Raw genomic sequence first — 16442 nt, 5'->3', positions numbered from 1 at the left:
CACATAAGACGTCACTGTCTGATGCTGGGAAACAGCGGTGATTGGCCCAAGTATACATGTGTATAGCATGTGCAATGTGGGGATTACTACCAATACCATATTAAACCGGCTCGTGCTTTTAAAATGATTGGAATTAATAAGCGCTATTCAATAGTAAGAAATCAGCAGATACTTTTGCAACAGATTGCTTGGAAATACACCACATTCCAAAATTTGCAAGAAAAAAAAAAAACACAATCCTGTGTCACAGCTTAGTGTGGCATAAAAAACCATCATCCCCGGTTCTTTGACCTTTTGGAAACTACTGACAGAGCACATTGTCTGTAATTCTTGACGAGTGTTTTTTGTATGTTGAACAATGGCATGCTAAATGTTAGCGTCACGGAGCCACTGTATCTGAAGAAGCGGGACAAGATTAAAAATGATGGAAGTAGGGGTGTTACGTTGGGTCTGATCTCTTCACCTTGTATCCTGGTTTCTTCCTTTCCGGTGGAGGTGACGCAGGCGTGGGCTTCACCACGCACACGCACGCCGACGCCCCGGCGATGCGTTTCGGTAAGTCGGGTCCGCGGCTCCACGAGTCCTTCTCTGGGTCGTAAACCTGGGTTGCTCTGGAGAAGACCATGCTCTCCCAGCTGTAGCCCCCAAGCACGTAGATCTTCCCCGCCCAAACCGCCAGCCCCGCCTCGCTGTTGGGCACCAGCAGCGGCGCCACCCGCGTCCACTGGCCACCGACGCGCGGGTCGTACGACTCAACTTGCATGATGTCGAAGCGCTCGGTCGTGTCCTCGTGGTCGTCGCTGCCCCCGATGGCGTATATGAGGTGGTTGACGGAGGCCATGCAGTGCCAACCACGGGCAAAACACATAGCCTGGCGCTCCGCCCATACGGCGCCATTCCGTGATGGATCGTAGCTCAGGACGTCATGGCGGTACGGGCCGATCTGATAATCGTGGCCGCCGGAGATGAAGACAACGCCCCTGTGGACTGTCCCTGCATGACCATATGTGAATCTGGAGGAGAAAATTTTGACAGCGCAATGAATGATCAGGAATATCATTTAATAACCAAAAATGAAAAAAAATTGAAAATACTGCGTGAGGTAGTGAATCAACTTTGCATAAATAGCATTGGTTAAGATATCATGTGAAATTCTGCTTTATATTACTTAAACCTGCAGGAAATTACAGAAAAGTCTTTAAGAAATCACCTAAAATGACCACAAAATAAATTCAATTTCCTAAATATCAAATGAAATGTCCAAAGAGTCCACAAGATATCCCTTTAGCAAATTTGAAAGAGTAAAACAAAATCCACAAAAATAGCTGAAAAATTCCAAACAGACTTGCTGTAAATGTATATGTTGATTTTCCAAGGGCAAAAAAATAGCGTCATAATCATTGTAATGATTCTGTTGAACAAACACTGCTGAATATGAAACCAATATCCTGTCAGACCTGGGGAGTCCTGCCACGTAGGACCATTGGTCGGTAGCCGGGCAGTAAAGCTCAGCTGAGGACAGCGCTCCGGTGTCGTTCCTCCCGCCCACAGCGATCAGGCGATCTCCCACGGCGCCCAGGTAGAAGTCCACCCGCCGCTGGTTCATTGGCGCCCCCTATGGAGATAAAGACAGTAGTGTTCTCTCATTTGATAAGTCTGCAAATAGCGGGATACCAATGAACAGAGCATTTTATTTTCATTTTCTTCTATTTTAAACCTTAACAAGTATTTCAGGAAAGTTTTTGCTCATTCTGCCGGTTTGTGGCATCAGCGTGAAGAGGTTGTGCACTTTATGTGATACATAAATATATGTGAAATAGCCTGAACATCTTAAAATGAAACAAGAGGCAGATGTCTTTGGAGGGTTTCTTCAGAAGTGGGAAATATATGGACCTGATCTGAGCAAAAGGCATCGGCTCCTGTTCAGTGAGATTAGCCTCAATAAATCATCATTATTTCCCTAGTTTTTTACAAAAATAACCAAGATATTATTGAGAAAGCACAAACAAAATGTCCTTAAAATGAACAGGAAGTGCTGACAATACCCGGGTCCACAGGTTGTGGCGCGGGTCGTATCTGTACAGCAGGTTGCAGGCGGCGTCCCCTCCATTGTCCCGGGACGAGCTCCCCCCGGCTGCAAAGATGAAGCCGCCCAGCACGGCCAGGCAGTGGTGGCTCCGCTGGGCAGGAAGCTCTGTCTCCACCTCCCACTTTCCCGTTTCAGCATCCAGCCTGCAGACATTGGTGCTCAGCTCCTCCCCGCGCTCAGACACCTGTCAGGAGGAGGAGGGGAAACCATACATTGGAACGTGGGACGACCGTGTATTAAAAGTGAAGCTCGGACCTATTGTATGTGGCTTCAAGTTTGGGAGATTAAAACTAGATGTTTTTAGTTATTCAAAATCTTGGTTAAAATTTATGAGTAACAACTTGATTATCAGAAGGAAAATCAAAGGAAACAATTGCAGATTCAAAGATCTGGCACCCTCTGCTGGCATACAGGAATCTGTTCACCTCTCCTCCAATCAGCAACAGCCGCTCGACGCCCCCTCTTAGCGTTGTGCGTCCGGTCTGCAGGAGGGGCTGTCCGCTGAGGTTCGCGTGATACTCGAGCGCCTCCTCCACCAGGGCTTCGCACCCGGCGTCTGCCGGCAGCAAGGCCTGCACTGCCGGCAACACCCGGCCCACCAGGTCCTCCACCGGCATCAGGGGGAAGCGGATGTGGGTCAGTAGCTGCCTGGCGTGCGGGTTCCTCTCGGGGGTCTGGCTGAGCCACTGCAGGGCGGCTTGGAGCAGCGCCTGCTCGCCATCATTCTGGACCTGGAGAAAGAGGAGGAGGATGTAAACATGGCTGCTCCCTCCTGACGTGAACTGGCGACAGTGTGTTCACCTGGCCGCTGGACAGGTAGGACGTCATCTTGTGCATTGGGATGTTGCGCAGGAAGTCGGGGGTGAAAGAGAGCGTGGGGAAACGTGTGAGGACGAAGTCGTCGATGAAAACGTCCAGGCGCTCCAGGCTGTAGAGCTGGGCCAGCTCCTGCAGGTACAGATAGTTGTCCTCACTCACCTCCCGCTCCAGATACTGGCAGCAGAAATCCACCGCCTGCCACACCTGGACACAGAAACACCATTCACACACATCTGCTTCTGACCCGATGATGGAAATTTACTCTAAAAAGTGATAAAGCAATGTCTTTTCAAACCATAATGTTTTCAGTTTTGTCTTAATTCTGAGTAGATACATGTCTTCTCCAAACAAAAAATCAGAATCTGCTATTGTAAGCTAACGTTGGACTCAAAGCTAAACAAAATGGCTGAAAACTGCCCCTGCAGGTTTTCCAGGTTTGTCACTCAAGATAGGAGATCCTCTTCTCGTCTCGCTTTGACGGCTAGAGTAAATATTAAATTATCATCTGCACCACTTATCACCATTAGGCTGCTGAAGACCGATGCCCTGGGCCTGAGACCTGGAGTCACTTCTCGGTCAGAATTTCGATTTCAGGTGATGACTGAGGTTGCTTTGCTCTGTGCCTAGAGCTCTCACCTGCAACAGGTGAGCTGTTTCCAGCACATAGTCAATGTTTCCTCCGTCCAGCGGCAGCTCTCCGCTGTACAGGAAGTCCACGACCGTCTTGAGTCCGATGTAAGACATGCCGACGAGCTCCACCTGCGGCAACATCGGGATGACACCTGAGCAGGACGTCTGGTGAACGTGCATGAAGACCTAGAGTGAGACAAACCTCATCTTGGTGCTCCTCTCTCATGCCCAGTGTGAACATGGCGTGAAAGTAGGGGCTGCAGACAGCCAGCAGCGCCCGATGTGCAGGGATTCGCCGCTCGTCAGCAACAAGCGTGATGTCGCAGAATTGGCTTTGGTGGCGCTGGTCGTTGAGGCCGCGCAGCACCTCGGTGGACTGATCAACCCAGCGAAACAACTGCAACACACACACACAGTATATTGATCTCTGTATCTGATACGCATCCAGCACAAAGACAACCGACTTTGATATGCTACATTTATTCATAGATGACTAAACTTTAATCACAACAGCAATGCAACCTTACTGATTACAGTCTGTGCTGTTAATGACATCTCACACACACCTTTGACGACTCACTGATACGCTGGGGTCGACACACACGGCTGGGTTTCCCAGTGTCCATGATGTCCAAACAGGCTGCTTTTACCTAAAAACACACACGTCACTCCTATTTTTAAGACTGTGAAGGAAACTAACAAACAAACAACGAGTCCAGACAGGTTAATAGAGGACCTACAGTGAGCCGGATGTTGGAACTTCTCCGACCCGCTGCCTCGATGCCCTGAGAGCTGCCATTGTCGCGGTCGATGATCGATGATGTTCAAATAGCCGGTGACACCGAGCCAAAGTCGGCAACATCTCGGTAACGTCGCGGTTTAGCGCAAAACACACGGAAACACGCTGAAAAACACCGACGTCTCTTGGTACCGACAAAATACAAGCATCCGACACACCGACCCCTCTGACAGACGTAAATAACAACATAGTGCCGGAAGGCGGCTAAGGGTTAGCTTGTCTACCGACCGGACTTCCGGTTTAAACCGGCCACTTACAGATTTTTTAAATTCTGAAAATTAAATTAATAAAGAACTAACCTGATTTATCCTCCTGTTAATAAATACAGGGAACACGTAAAGTTCTAAAAACAAAACAAAACTGGTATTGAAATTTGTAGTTTTTGGTAACGCTATTTCAATGTGCTGAGTATTACATCTGTACCTCACAATACGCATATTTGGATCCTCCATGAAAATACAGCTAATTTAGTTACTCTGGCGCCTTAAAATTAGTATCCTATATTAATTAATAATATGCAATACTAGATGATGAAACCAATATGTTGTTTTTCATCAAAAAGTGTCGTCTCCTCAGCCAGGCGTTTTATTTCGAAAGCTAGTTTGTTAGCCGGATAATGTATCTACTGGCAACTATTAGCATGACATAAACCAGGATTTAATTGACCAATCAGCAGCAGAGGCGGGTGGGGACGTTCAAGAGCAACTGCGTCCCCAAACGTTTTGAAACAGTTTAGTCGTGTCATTTTCTCCACGTTACTTTCAGAGACAAATGTTTATCTTTCAGAGACAAAACTGATTATGTCCTGAAAAAAGCAAGCAGATTATAATAAATACGGGAATGAACAAAATACTTTTAATCATTAAAAACCATCGTGTAAGGCTGTTGAAAAACGTTTTACGCATGCGTATTCAAACTTACACATGCGCAATGGGCTTATAACAACACAAAGCAAAATCAAATCTACTTCACGACAACATTATTTCACACATGTACCGGTGACTACACAATAAAAACAATTGCTTGTCCTCCATAAATTATTATTCCAACGGGGCATTTCACTCTGCCTAAAGCAGTTGTACTACGCAGTACACTGTGCTGTACTGTGATGTCGTGCACTGTCTTATGTGCATCCACTGTAACAAAATGTTAAGAATCACTTCCAACTGAATGAAAATAGTAGTTTCGCATCAACAGGCGAGTGCGATACCGCTTTAGACCAACAGGTAGCAGCATTTGTCCGCTCACCGATGGAGGGGGGTGGTCTGGGCGGCCTTTCAGACCCACAGTCCTCGCTGCAACGACCGGGAATCCTGTTGATGGGGGATTAACACTTCCCGGGAGTAGCAGTGAGCTTTGACCCATGCGGGTCCTTTGCTGCTTGACCTCGCCCACATCCTTGTTTGCTGTACTTGATGACCTCGTCATCTACGTGGAAACTACACATCGTGTCTTCGGCGTCCTAGCATTGTGTTTTGTAGCTGTACACTGGTAATCCAGCCTTCACAAAAGTGCAGGTTTTGAGGTTTTTATAATTATCAAATAATGAAATAAATATTGCAAATGTAATGAATAAATGATGCAATAAGAATAAATATTTTTATGTCATGTTATTATTTTGCCATGATACCCAATTATCCTCGGATAAAAAAAACTGATAAACAAAAATGAATGAAGAGTCGAATCTGGTAGGTGATACTGCTTTACATTGCAAGCTGTCAAAGTTACGAAATTTACTCAAAGTAAATCATGGAAATACATTTTGTCCCTTCAGTATAAAAGCATGGTCGAGTGTATCTAGAATGATTTCCACCCAACGCCATCGGGGCTGCAAAGAGCAATACAGCCGTTTGACTTCTTTTATAAAACTGAAACTATTCCAGTGATTATATTACAGCAAATTTCACTTCACTCCAGAAGAGGCAACCATGCATTTTTGTGCTATTTGGGTTCTCTTTTTTTTGCATTTGTTTAACCAAATCCTTAATACATAATTCCATATTGCAAATATGTCTATTACAGACTGGTTAAATATATTTTTGTTGATTCGATGTAAAGCCAGCCTCAGATTATGATTGATCTGTTTATACAAATATGTCACCATATCATCAGCATATATGAGGAAAAGAACATTTGGGGAAATTGTATTGGCTGATTAAATAAGAACAATATGCCTCAGTGGTGGTACACAACTCCTTACCTCTTTGTTGTTTTAAATAGCAGGAGGTAAAAATACAAACAGATGTGTTCATATTTTCCACCTTTCTTTCTTTTCACTTTTTCTTTCACCTGAGCGAAAAAGAATAATTAAGACTCCTCTGTTCACCAAATGTCAGTTTTATGAGCTACATTGTTACACGATTATAAGTTTCAATCAAACGAGAACGGGTAGCCGAAGAAAGGGGGAGTTCAACCTAAAAATATATATATTTTCAACCCAGCACAATCAACTGAGAGGACAATTCAGTTCGACAAATTAGCCAGAAACTACTTCATCATGAAGACTAATTCCTTAATAAAATCAGGTTGTAGTTCTGTAATTACCCCCAAACAACAAGAAATAATGTAGAAAATACAGTTACACCAGAAGGTGTAAGTCAACCAAAAAGAAACTATAATAAACAAAAACATTGTACAAACATGAAAATACTGCACATTAAATATTAATTAAATACTGTATTTATTCACACACACACACACACACACACATAATTTGAATATTAAATATTAATTAAATACTGTATTTATTCACACACACACACACACACACACACACACACACACACGTATATGTGTATGTATGTATCTATAGATATATACATATACATGCATGGGTTTCCTCCGGTTTCCTGCCCACATAAACAGGCAGAAGGTGTGAAGGAGAAAGTGAATGTTTGTTTCTCTCTGTGATTGACTGATAACTGGTCCAGGGTGTGTCTTGTCTCTTGCCCTATGACAGCTGTAATCAGCACTTTTTACCCACTGTTTGCACTTGCGCTTCCTTATACTGCACTATTAATTATTACACCTCAATAACATTCTTCAAAAGAAAATTCTGCTCTGTATGATGTAGACACCCACTATATGTCTATATATTCACTTGTTGAATCTCTTTATCATACCGCACATTGGAGCATTGGGAAACATAATTTGATCCAGCATGTAATAACTTCATTAATTGCATGGTTTAATTGACAATAAGCTCTCTCTTCACTCATTTGGAAGCCATCATCTTTCATTTCCTTCTTAGAGTACCGTACTTTGTCGCCCACAATAAATCCATCCATCTGAAATTCAGTACAGAAATCAAAATAGGCATGTTTGACTGTGTAATGATTTACATGATGTATATTGACAGCGTCGCTTATTGAGGAACTGCCGCTTCCTTTATTTTGAAAGAGCTCACCGGAAGTGGTCGCGGTGTACCTCCCGCAACTTGACGGCGGCCCTGGCGTAGATTTACCATTCACGGGAGGCTGTGGCGTCTGGGGGCACTTCTCCGTCTACTGGCAACCTGATTGACTAACATCACCACCGCCCATTAAGTGGCAATATACAGGAAATTAACCGAGGGGCTGGAAGAAGAGACATCTTGTCCCGTTAAATCCACCCGGTTGCTCGTTCGTTCCCCGCGCGGCGGTCGTGATTCAACTTCTTATTGTTCTTTTTTTAAAATTAGGTTTTTGGGGTTCTCCCATGTATAACATCACCTCCTTAAGTTAACATTAGCTGCTGTGTTGCTGTGGAGCTAGCCGTGCCCGGTTCGGACGACGTTTACACCGACTATCTGCCGCCCGTCCATCCGAAAAAAATGTCCACCAAGATCGATAAAGAGGGTTGCAGAGAGGCTTATAACCAAGTCAGAGACGACAACACGGACACCAATTGGTGAGTCGGTTTTTTATCCAAACTCCATTGAGGAAACCGACGGTTTTACGTTTCTTTCTCTGTGTCGAGAAGTAGACGAGCCACGCGTGTTAGAATGATCTACTGTCACTATTTATCCTTAATTCTTGAATTCGGGTGAAGTTTCATCTTCCAAACGTAATAATTCAATCGAACGGTCGTTATTAATTCAGCGTTTCCACCGCGGTACCGCCCACAGTGCCGGCGTGTCTGCGTAACTGAGCGTTGTTAGAAAAGGCGCCGTTCACGCACCAAAACGGGAAAAAACTATCCCAATGACCGCATTTTCGTGATCAGGACCCAGGCCGGATGTAAAACCGGATCCCCAGCGGCCAGAAATCCCGTCCAGATCGCTTCGATCGCGCGTTTTGGCTGCACGGCACCGCGGCGAGACTAAAACGGCTACATTTCCAAGCGAAGTTCCGACCTGCCGCCTGGGACTTGGACGCGAGAGCAGCGCACGGATCAGGTGGCGGTGCTGGTGGAGGAGGGGGGGGGGGGGCGTCCACGGCTCCGGGTTTGGTGCGCCGGCTTCTGCGCACCAAACCCGGGGGGAGCCGCCGGCCCCACGCGTGGGTCCAGCGTGGAGGTGTGCGGGGGAAAAACACGTGGCCGCCGCTAGTATCCGAGCCGAGGCGCGGTGTGTTTCAACACGCTGCCACCCAGTTATCGGGCCCGGCGGGGCAGAAGTAATTTCCTTTGTCCTGTATTCAGAGGATGATACAGCAGTGACGCACAGCTGCCACCTTGCGTGGCCGCAAAATGATCTGCGGGAATTTTCCCCGCAAGGCCGGCGGGACGGAGGCCGCCCGAGAAATCTGTGCGAAATGACATAACGGGCCTGCGAGAGGCCATGAAACAGTTGCATGAAATTACTCTCAAAGTGGGGAATGCCTCTTGAGAAATTGGGGTAAAAATGAAAAAAAAAAAAAAAACAACTTCATACTCACTGGGAAGTTAGCAAAAATGAATAAATCTAAAAATCAGAAAAAAAAATTGGAAAAGGGAAAAATATGTGCAAAATGTGCACCTTCATGCCATGCTGTGAATAAACTGCATGTGTGTGTGTGTGTTGCAGGGCTGTGTTCAAATATGAGGGATCCATGATCGTGCCTGCGGGACAAGGCACCGACTACGAGGACTTTAAAAGGATGTGCACAGGTAAAGCGCAAAGTGTTGTGTTACTCCTGGGCGCATTGGGCGGTCTGCGGAACGAACAGCTTGACTCAACAGGGCGCTAATCTCTTAAGACTCTGTGCGCCGTCACTCATTTGGCCCTGAGCTGCGTTACTGTGCCACCACAGCCTGCACGGCGTTACATAATGCGCTCAACAATAGTCCATTGCCCGGGTTTTTTAGGAGGTGTGTGTGTGTGTACATTTGAGGTCATCTTTCTCATAACGCGGCTGTGGACACGGGTTGAGTAGTAAACTGACTTGACACGTTTCCGGGATTGTCACCCGATACTTTTGCAGGGTGGTCGAACGTGTTATATCGTCTCATGAATATTCCTTAAAAATCTTTTTTTTTTTTTTTGAGAAGCCACATCATAAACCGGCAAGGTGAGAAAAGGTCACGGAAGCTAAAAGTGGCAAGGAGGTTGTCCTGGTCACCGTGATGCCGTCTCACCAATCAGAGTGTGTATGTGAGTGATATTGAAACCAGCGGAGTTGTGTGTGTGTGTGTGTGATGTCAGATCTTCAGATCTTGGGCGTGGCGGCTCCCTCTGCCACCGCCACCGCCGCTCTTTCAATCTGGCGGCTCGAGGCTGTGCTTTTCTCTCCTCCCGACGTCTCCAGGCTCGCATTCCTGCGCTGAAATGACTTGTAGCCGCTGCCTCACGGACCAGTCAGCTGGTTCCTGTTGTAGGGAGACACACACACATACACACACACATTCACAAGGAGGGCCGTACTTCCTCCTTTTGGTGAGCTTGTTTTTCCTTATTTGGCAGAGAAGTCGTAAGTCAACTCTGAGGCTCTGCAGAGAGAATGAAAGAAAAAAAAAGTGTGGGGTTGTCTCGGTGTAATGACCTGAAAGAGGGAGATAAGAAGCCGACAATCAGGCAAATGACCTCCGATAAAGAAAAGACAACAACGGCCATGTAGACCTGTGGGAAATGCTTGAAACAAGAAAGAGGTTTCCCTTAAAGCTGATGCTGGAGCCACGCTGAACGGGCAACAGGCGTTTCTCGGCCCGGCAGGGAAGTAACAAGAGATCTGCCTGAAATCACCAAAAAAGTCTTGTCCGGGAAAAAAAAAATCAGGAAAGAAATAATTTGAGAAAGAGCAGCGATCTGCACTGAGAGCCGCGAGACGTTAAAGGAACAAGGTCGTAATCGCTGCGATATTACACAGTAGTCAAATAAGGCGACACACACACACACACACACACACACACACACATGCGGAGACATACAGCAGCAGTCATCCTGCCATTTAAGGTAGTGATGTCAGGAGGCCATCACTCAGACTCCAGTCCCGCCCCAGACGGAGACAAGACTTTGTTTTCAGAGCACGTCCTCACGCTGATAGCCGGCCTCCAGGTTTTATTTGGGGAGGGGGGGCACGTTACAGGTTCTTTTACTACCTGGAGCAGAGGGTGAACACTCAAGTGTTTTTGCTTTGTCATCATTGCAGCAGGTTCACTGCCGCTTCTCAGCAAGCCGGGGGGAGGCGGGGGGTGCAGGGGGGGGGGGGGGGGGGCTGATGCTGACTCAGCAACACTTCAAAAGGAAGACAAATCAGGAAGTGTGAGTGTGTGCGTGTGTGTGTGTCTGCATATGCGTGTGTGCCTGCATGCACTTGCACCTATGGAACTGAGCAACAGGTTAGTAATAGGGTAACTGGAACTCAATGTGTGTGTGCGCATTCTAGGAAATGAGCATTGGGGTGTTTAAGTTTATCCTCATGTTACAACACATGTATGTGTAGGAAAGGAACAAAGTGAAAGATTTGCTCCTATTTACGTGTGTGTGAATGGTTTCTGTATTAATAATTAAAGCCATCAATCATTAATGAATCACTTCAAATCAATGTTGTTTGAGAATGAGCCGATAGCTTGAGGTGATTGGTGATACAGGTATGTTGGAGGCGACCCAACTAGCCCAGTTCTTTGTGTTCTCCCTGATAAGACGGTCCAAGCAGGGCTTCCTGTGAAAAGGCGGCAGGTCTCAGAGCTCTCAGCGTTAGAGACATTATCGGCGGCAGCAGGTAAACAGAGATTATCCAGCTCCGACAGCTCAAACTCCTGCTGCCGTACAGCCACACTTGCTCACCTCTCACAATCATGCCACTTTTATTAACCCAAACCTCTATTGGGTGAATATTATCTGATTGGCAAACCAGCCGCCAAGAAGGAAAGTCAGTTTAGGATTGTAAAGACGTAATTCCGACGTCAAACGGATATCAGCGTCGCGTGAACTCTGTGGAAGCGGTCTCGCTCGTATTTACATTTTATTTCTTTTTTTTTTACCGCACCTTTTTGTTCGGGGTTTCAAATTGATTGCAGTGAATGTCATAACCGCATTGCCCGCAATTGGGGGGTGGTGGCCCATTCACGGCCGTTGACTGACCACATTTTACAGTGGGTTCCTGAGGGTTTCACTCAAATCACCAGTAAATAAAATAAAGCCAAGGTTTGACAAAGTAGTGGCAAAGCCTCAGTCCCCAAAAATTAAATATTTTATATTTTTATATTTTCTGCTTTTTTTGGGGTGACATCATTTAATCGAATTTCCTCTCCTTTTTTTTTCAAATTTATTTATTTATTTATTTATTTATTTATTTTAATTTTCAAGCACTTTTTTCAACAAATGTTCTGCTCACTTTAAGGTAATTTTTCTGTATATATATATATATATACATATATATATATGTAATAAAAATAAAATATTAAAATATTAAAATTCTAATTTTAATCTATCAAGTAATTTCTCACTAATGTTTAGATAATTGTAGGTCAGTGATCTGTATCTGGCACTTTTCAGAAAATCCACCATAAACATGGTTTCATTTATAAAAAAAAAATTATACAATATCACTGATCAATAGCTCTCCATACGTGCCTCTGCGACGACTCCAAGCTAAGACTACATCCAACCCGGCAGCGGTGGGATGTCGCGGGGTTTTTGCGGTATCAGATAACACAATTACATTACATCATGTGTTGCGTTTTCATTTATGAAACACACCTTACACGCGTCTATGAATGATGTTTAGCAACATCAGTTGCCAGTTCCATCAGTCTGGCATTGCGGGAAAGGCTTTGTTTGTTTTTTTACCCCGTATTTTTATTGAAAGCCTATTTTTAAGTTACGGTTGCAGTATTAACCGCGGAGAATCAGGACACAAAGCCGTATCTGTCTTGAGGTCTAAAAATAGACAGATGCACCACAACCACACACTTGACTCTGGTAAATAGAGTTCTTTAATTTAAAACAAACTGTCATTAATCTTCTGTATAAGACTGCTTATTGCTAGTGCAGTGTGTTGCGATCACGCAATTGTGCTACGACACCGGCTTTTCTGGTTGTGTAAATAAAACATTTGGCGCTTAAGTGGGAACAAACTAATAGGAAATAGGATTTGTGAAGCAGTGAATAGTAATGTTTTCTTTTTTCGGACCTGCTGCAGTTGAATGTTATTTTTTTAAGTGATAAATACATTTATAACCAGAAATCACTGTGAGTCTTTGACTGGGACTGATTGAGACTTGGAGGCCGAGGCTCTCGCCTTTGGCCTTGTCTTCGTTGTGCTTTCTAGTGTGTGTGTGTGTGTGTGTGTGTGTGTGTGTGTGTGTTGGCCCCCAACGGTTTGAATGGAAGACCGCTTGCACTGATACACTCACCCTGGATCACCACGGCAACACAGGCGTGGTCGATCTGCTCACAAAAGATAGAACACACTCACTCTACTGACCCGAATACTTCCTCTTATGTTTCCATTTTTCACATGTGCACGTGCGCACACACACACACACACACACACACACACACACACACACACACACACACACACACACACATATATGCGCGTGTCTACTGAAGTGCAGAAGCCTGTGCAGAATATACACCAACAGTAGTGTGTGTCAGTTTGGATGACTATATTTATTTGGTATAGAGAAGTTTGTTATGATTTATTGGCGATCAAAAGGGCTGCAACTTCAGTCCTTCGTTTTTCCAAAACGCAGCAGTGTAACGTTTGAACAGTTCTTTTTTTCGGTTTCAAAACAGAAAGTTTCAACCTGACTTAAAATCTGAGAGTTTTCACTTTGTTACCAGATATTGTATGTTCGTATGAAATGAAAAATCTAGGTGACGATAAAATCTAGCTCTGGGCTTGAAACCTCAGATTGGATAGAAAGTGTTTAAATGTCTCGTTGTGTGAATTTGCCTTTTGGTTTGAAAGCCATCCGTGATGTGGATGTCAATCAGATATCAGTGTCCAGCTGAGAGTGTAGATTCAGCGGACTGATCACTTCCCGTCCTCCTCCGGTGTTTTTTTTCTCCAGACGACGCCCGTCTGTTCGGCTTCGTCCGGATCACCACGGGCGACGCCATGAGCAAGCGGGCCAAGTTCACCCTCATCACATGGATCGGGGACAACATAAGCGGGCTGCAGCGTGCCAAGATCAGCACCGACAAGGCGCTGGTCAAAGAGATCGTGCAGGTCAGTATCCCTCCGAGGCATCCTGAGTAGGAAAAGGTTGTTGGGGCAAAAACAAAAGGGGACAAGTTGCAATTCAATCACATTGCAGCTTATTATTCCATGCTGGTTCAATGCTAATTTTAAAGTAAGGTGCTTTTTCTTTCTTGTAAGTAGTCATTCTTATTTTATTTTTAGGTTCAGGATATTTAAAAATAATAGTTTTGTGACAACAAGTTGCATATTCAAAAACTCACATTGTGCTCCTTTCGAGCTTTCTATTCCTTATTCCGGGATTCCAGCGAGAGATTTGTGTGATTATCAGTTTATTCTGCCGCCCTCCGGTTAATCTGCTCTCAAACAATCTTTTGTGTCTTTAAGTCCCCCCCTCGTCCCCACCCCCAACAGCCTGCGCTCCACATTTCACAATAAAACATTCAGAGCTGCTCCAAGCCCGGGCGTCTTCTCGCATCGAGCGTTTCGGCCCCGGGATAACGCTCATTTGATTCAACCACGTCTTTGTTACTGAGCTGGAAGGTGTCCCTAATATTCTGTCCCTGGCTTTTACACACACACACACACACACATGCATCACAGAAGTGTCACTACACCCACTGTTTGTTTTTCCAACATCCTTTTTTTCATTAAGGATAATGAATTCTCGCATCGTAATAAACGGAGTAAGGGGATTCCCCACAGGAATCTGAAGCAAAAACGCTTGATTGTTTTGTTTTTGTGTGTTGAAATATCTGCAAAAAGTTGGCAAGAAATAACACCGATAAAGAAAGCAGGTGGTAACAGAGGTCTGCAGGACTTTTATTTTGGTGGTTACCAAAGTTTGTGAGGCTTTTATTTCGGTGATAACGGAGGTATGCTAAACTTTTATTTTTTCAAGTTTGCGGGACTTTTATTTTTGCTGATATCGGAGGTCTTTCAGACTTCTATCTCTGTGACGACGGAAGGCTGTGAGACTTTTATTTTACTCATGTTAAAGATCCTCAGGACTTATTTCCCCGTTGTCACCCTCGCTTTTTGATCAAAGTATTACTTTTACCAAACAAAACTTTCCTGTCTGCTGCAGAACTTCGCCAAGGAGTTCATGGTGAGCGATGTGCGGGAAGTGGAGGAGGACTACATCCGCATGGAGCTGAAGAAGGCAGGCGGCGCCAACTACGACGCCCAGGCCGAGTAGAGGAGAGTTGCGGTCTTATAAAAGGGGGGGGGGCGGGGACCGTTCGGGGAAGGACTGCTGCCTTCTGGGGGGGGAGGACGAGCTGAGATCGAGAGGGCGCTCTCCAAAAAAAAAAGAAAAAAAAAAAAAAAGCATGCACAAAACACACCAGAGGCTTTTATTTTGAAAGTGAGGCCCCGTTTTACTTTGAAAAAGTGAGGCCCGTAAAAGAGGTGCGACTTCACTGGAAAAAAACTGGCAGCAAGTGCACAAAATCTTAAACCTTCTCTTCTTTTCTCCCCAATTGCTTCAAAAAAAACTTTTTATTTCCCTTTTTTTTTCCCCAACCAGTAATCTCATGTTAAAAAGGACCCGGAGATCATGATGCTTAGGACGTCGATGAAGATCTTCGTGCACCTCAAATCTTCATCGAGTCGCTTATATACTTGATTTTCTTACAGTGCAGCTCACACACACACAGACACACACACACACACACACACACACACTTTTTCCCCATCTTCACTTTTACATACAAGAGGGAGGAAGCCAATCTAATAATCGAATCCGTCACTTATGACCACTTCAAATCCACTCGCAGTCCAAGCTGAAAATTGGCCACACTAACAAATGACCATTTAAAATGTCCATAAATTAAATTGCTTGTAGTTTTTTCTTATTTTAACTAATCTAATCAGCTGTTCCTCCGTCGACTTGAGACGCTTCCACGCGTCCGCAGATCCGGAGCGGACGTCAATGTCCGAATGACGTTTCTCTCGAGAGGAAAAAAAAAAAAAAAAAAAGCACAAGCGACACGCAACGGGTGGCCTGTAAATTAAAAAAAAAAAAAAAAAAAATGAAGTATATAAGCGCACACGTCATCTCTCCTCTTTCGCCCTTTTCATCTCCCCAGTCTCATCTCATCATCATCATCATCTCAGACGCACAGAGCAAACAGTTTCTCATTGGAAAGAGCGAGACTAACCGCAGCACGATTGTAGTCGTGAAACACTGAACACGTGGGGGGAGGGAGGGGAGGATCTCCATTTTAGAAGTTCCCGACGCCGGCTCCGCGGCTTCTCGTCCAACCACTAATTGCACACTGTTGAGTTCCGGGCCCGAGCCGCCATCGAGCCGTGCACCGAGACCGAGCCGTCCTGCTGGATTCACGCTTTTAACTTCAGCGAGGCCCTTTCGCCCCTTTAATGCCCTCCGAAGGAAAGAGAACTTGGATGTGTTTTTACGCTTCATGCTCCTCGGGCTTTTTTTTTTTTTTTTAATATTAATAGCAAACACAAGACTTTTTCTCCACGCCATTTATCCCTTCGTGAAGCCATCTCTCACGGATGTTCCGTTCAGATTTGTAGCTCGTCTCCGCATGGT

The 16442-nt window shown here is 45.0% G+C and overlaps 2 protein-coding genes across 2 annotated transcripts; one reads left to right on the top strand and one right to left on the bottom strand.

Annotated features, from left to right (window-relative positions):
* Positions 1-154: 154 nt before the first annotated feature.
* Positions 155-4786, bottom strand: klhl36 (kelch-like family member 36). Its single transcript, XM_086163711.1, has 9 exons — positions 4279-4786; positions 4105-4188; positions 3741-3935; positions 3545-3667; positions 2891-3112; positions 2515-2820; positions 2046-2273; positions 1458-1615; positions 155-1013 (listed from the first exon to the last, which is right to left on the bottom strand). The coding sequence occupies exons 2-9, from the start codon at positions 4162-4164 to the stop codon at positions 440-442; spliced, it is 1866 nt and encodes a 621-aa protein (XP_086019837.1). The 5' UTR covers positions 4165-4188; positions 4279-4786; the 3' UTR covers positions 155-439.
* Positions 4787-7823: 3037 nt separating this feature from the next.
* On the top strand, positions 7824-15274 carry cotl1 (coactosin-like F-actin binding protein 1). Its single transcript, XM_086162656.1, has 4 exons — positions 7824-8225; positions 9322-9404; positions 13755-13912; positions 14970-15274. The coding sequence occupies exons 1-4, from the start codon at positions 8149-8151 to the stop codon at positions 15078-15080; spliced, it is 429 nt and encodes a 142-aa protein (XP_086018782.1). The 5' UTR covers positions 7824-8148; the 3' UTR covers positions 15081-15274.
* Positions 15275-16442: the final 1168 nt, after the last annotated feature.

The sequence above is a fragment of the Fistularia commersonii genome, chromosome 17 (assembly GCF_037954325.1).
Source record: "Fistularia commersonii isolate RoL2024-O1a breed Wild chromosome 17, RoL_Fcom_v1.0, whole genome shotgun sequence".
NCBI classification, from domain to species: domain Eukaryota; kingdom Metazoa; phylum Chordata; class Actinopteri; order Syngnathiformes; family Fistulariidae; genus Fistularia; species Fistularia commersonii.
This window is presented reverse-complemented; position numbering and strand designations above follow the sequence as displayed.

Coding starts and splice junctions, on each gene's coding strand:
- cotl1 (XM_086162656.1), top strand. CDS start 8,149: ATGTCCACCAAGATCGATAAAGAGGGTTGCAGAGAGGCTTATAACCAA. Junction 8,226..9,321: donor GACAACACGGACACCAATTG/GTGAGTCGGTTT, acceptor TGTGTGTTGCAG/GGCTGTGTTCAAATATGAGG. Junction 13,913..14,969: donor TGGTCAAAGAGATCGTGCAG/GTCAGTATCCCT, acceptor TGTCTGCTGCAG/AACTTCGCCAAGGAGTTCAT.
- klhl36 (XM_086163711.1), bottom strand. CDS start 4,164: ATGGACACTGGGAAACCCAGCCGTGTGTGTCGACCCCAGCGTATCAGT. Junction 3,113..3,544: donor AAACAGCTCACCTGTTGCAG/GTGAGAGCTCTA, acceptor TTCTGTGTCCAG/GTGTGGCAGGCGGTGGATTT. Junction 2,274..2,514: donor TGTTGCTGATTGGAGGAGAG/GTGAACAGATTC, acceptor TCCTCCTGACAG/GTGTCTGAGCGCGGGGAGGA.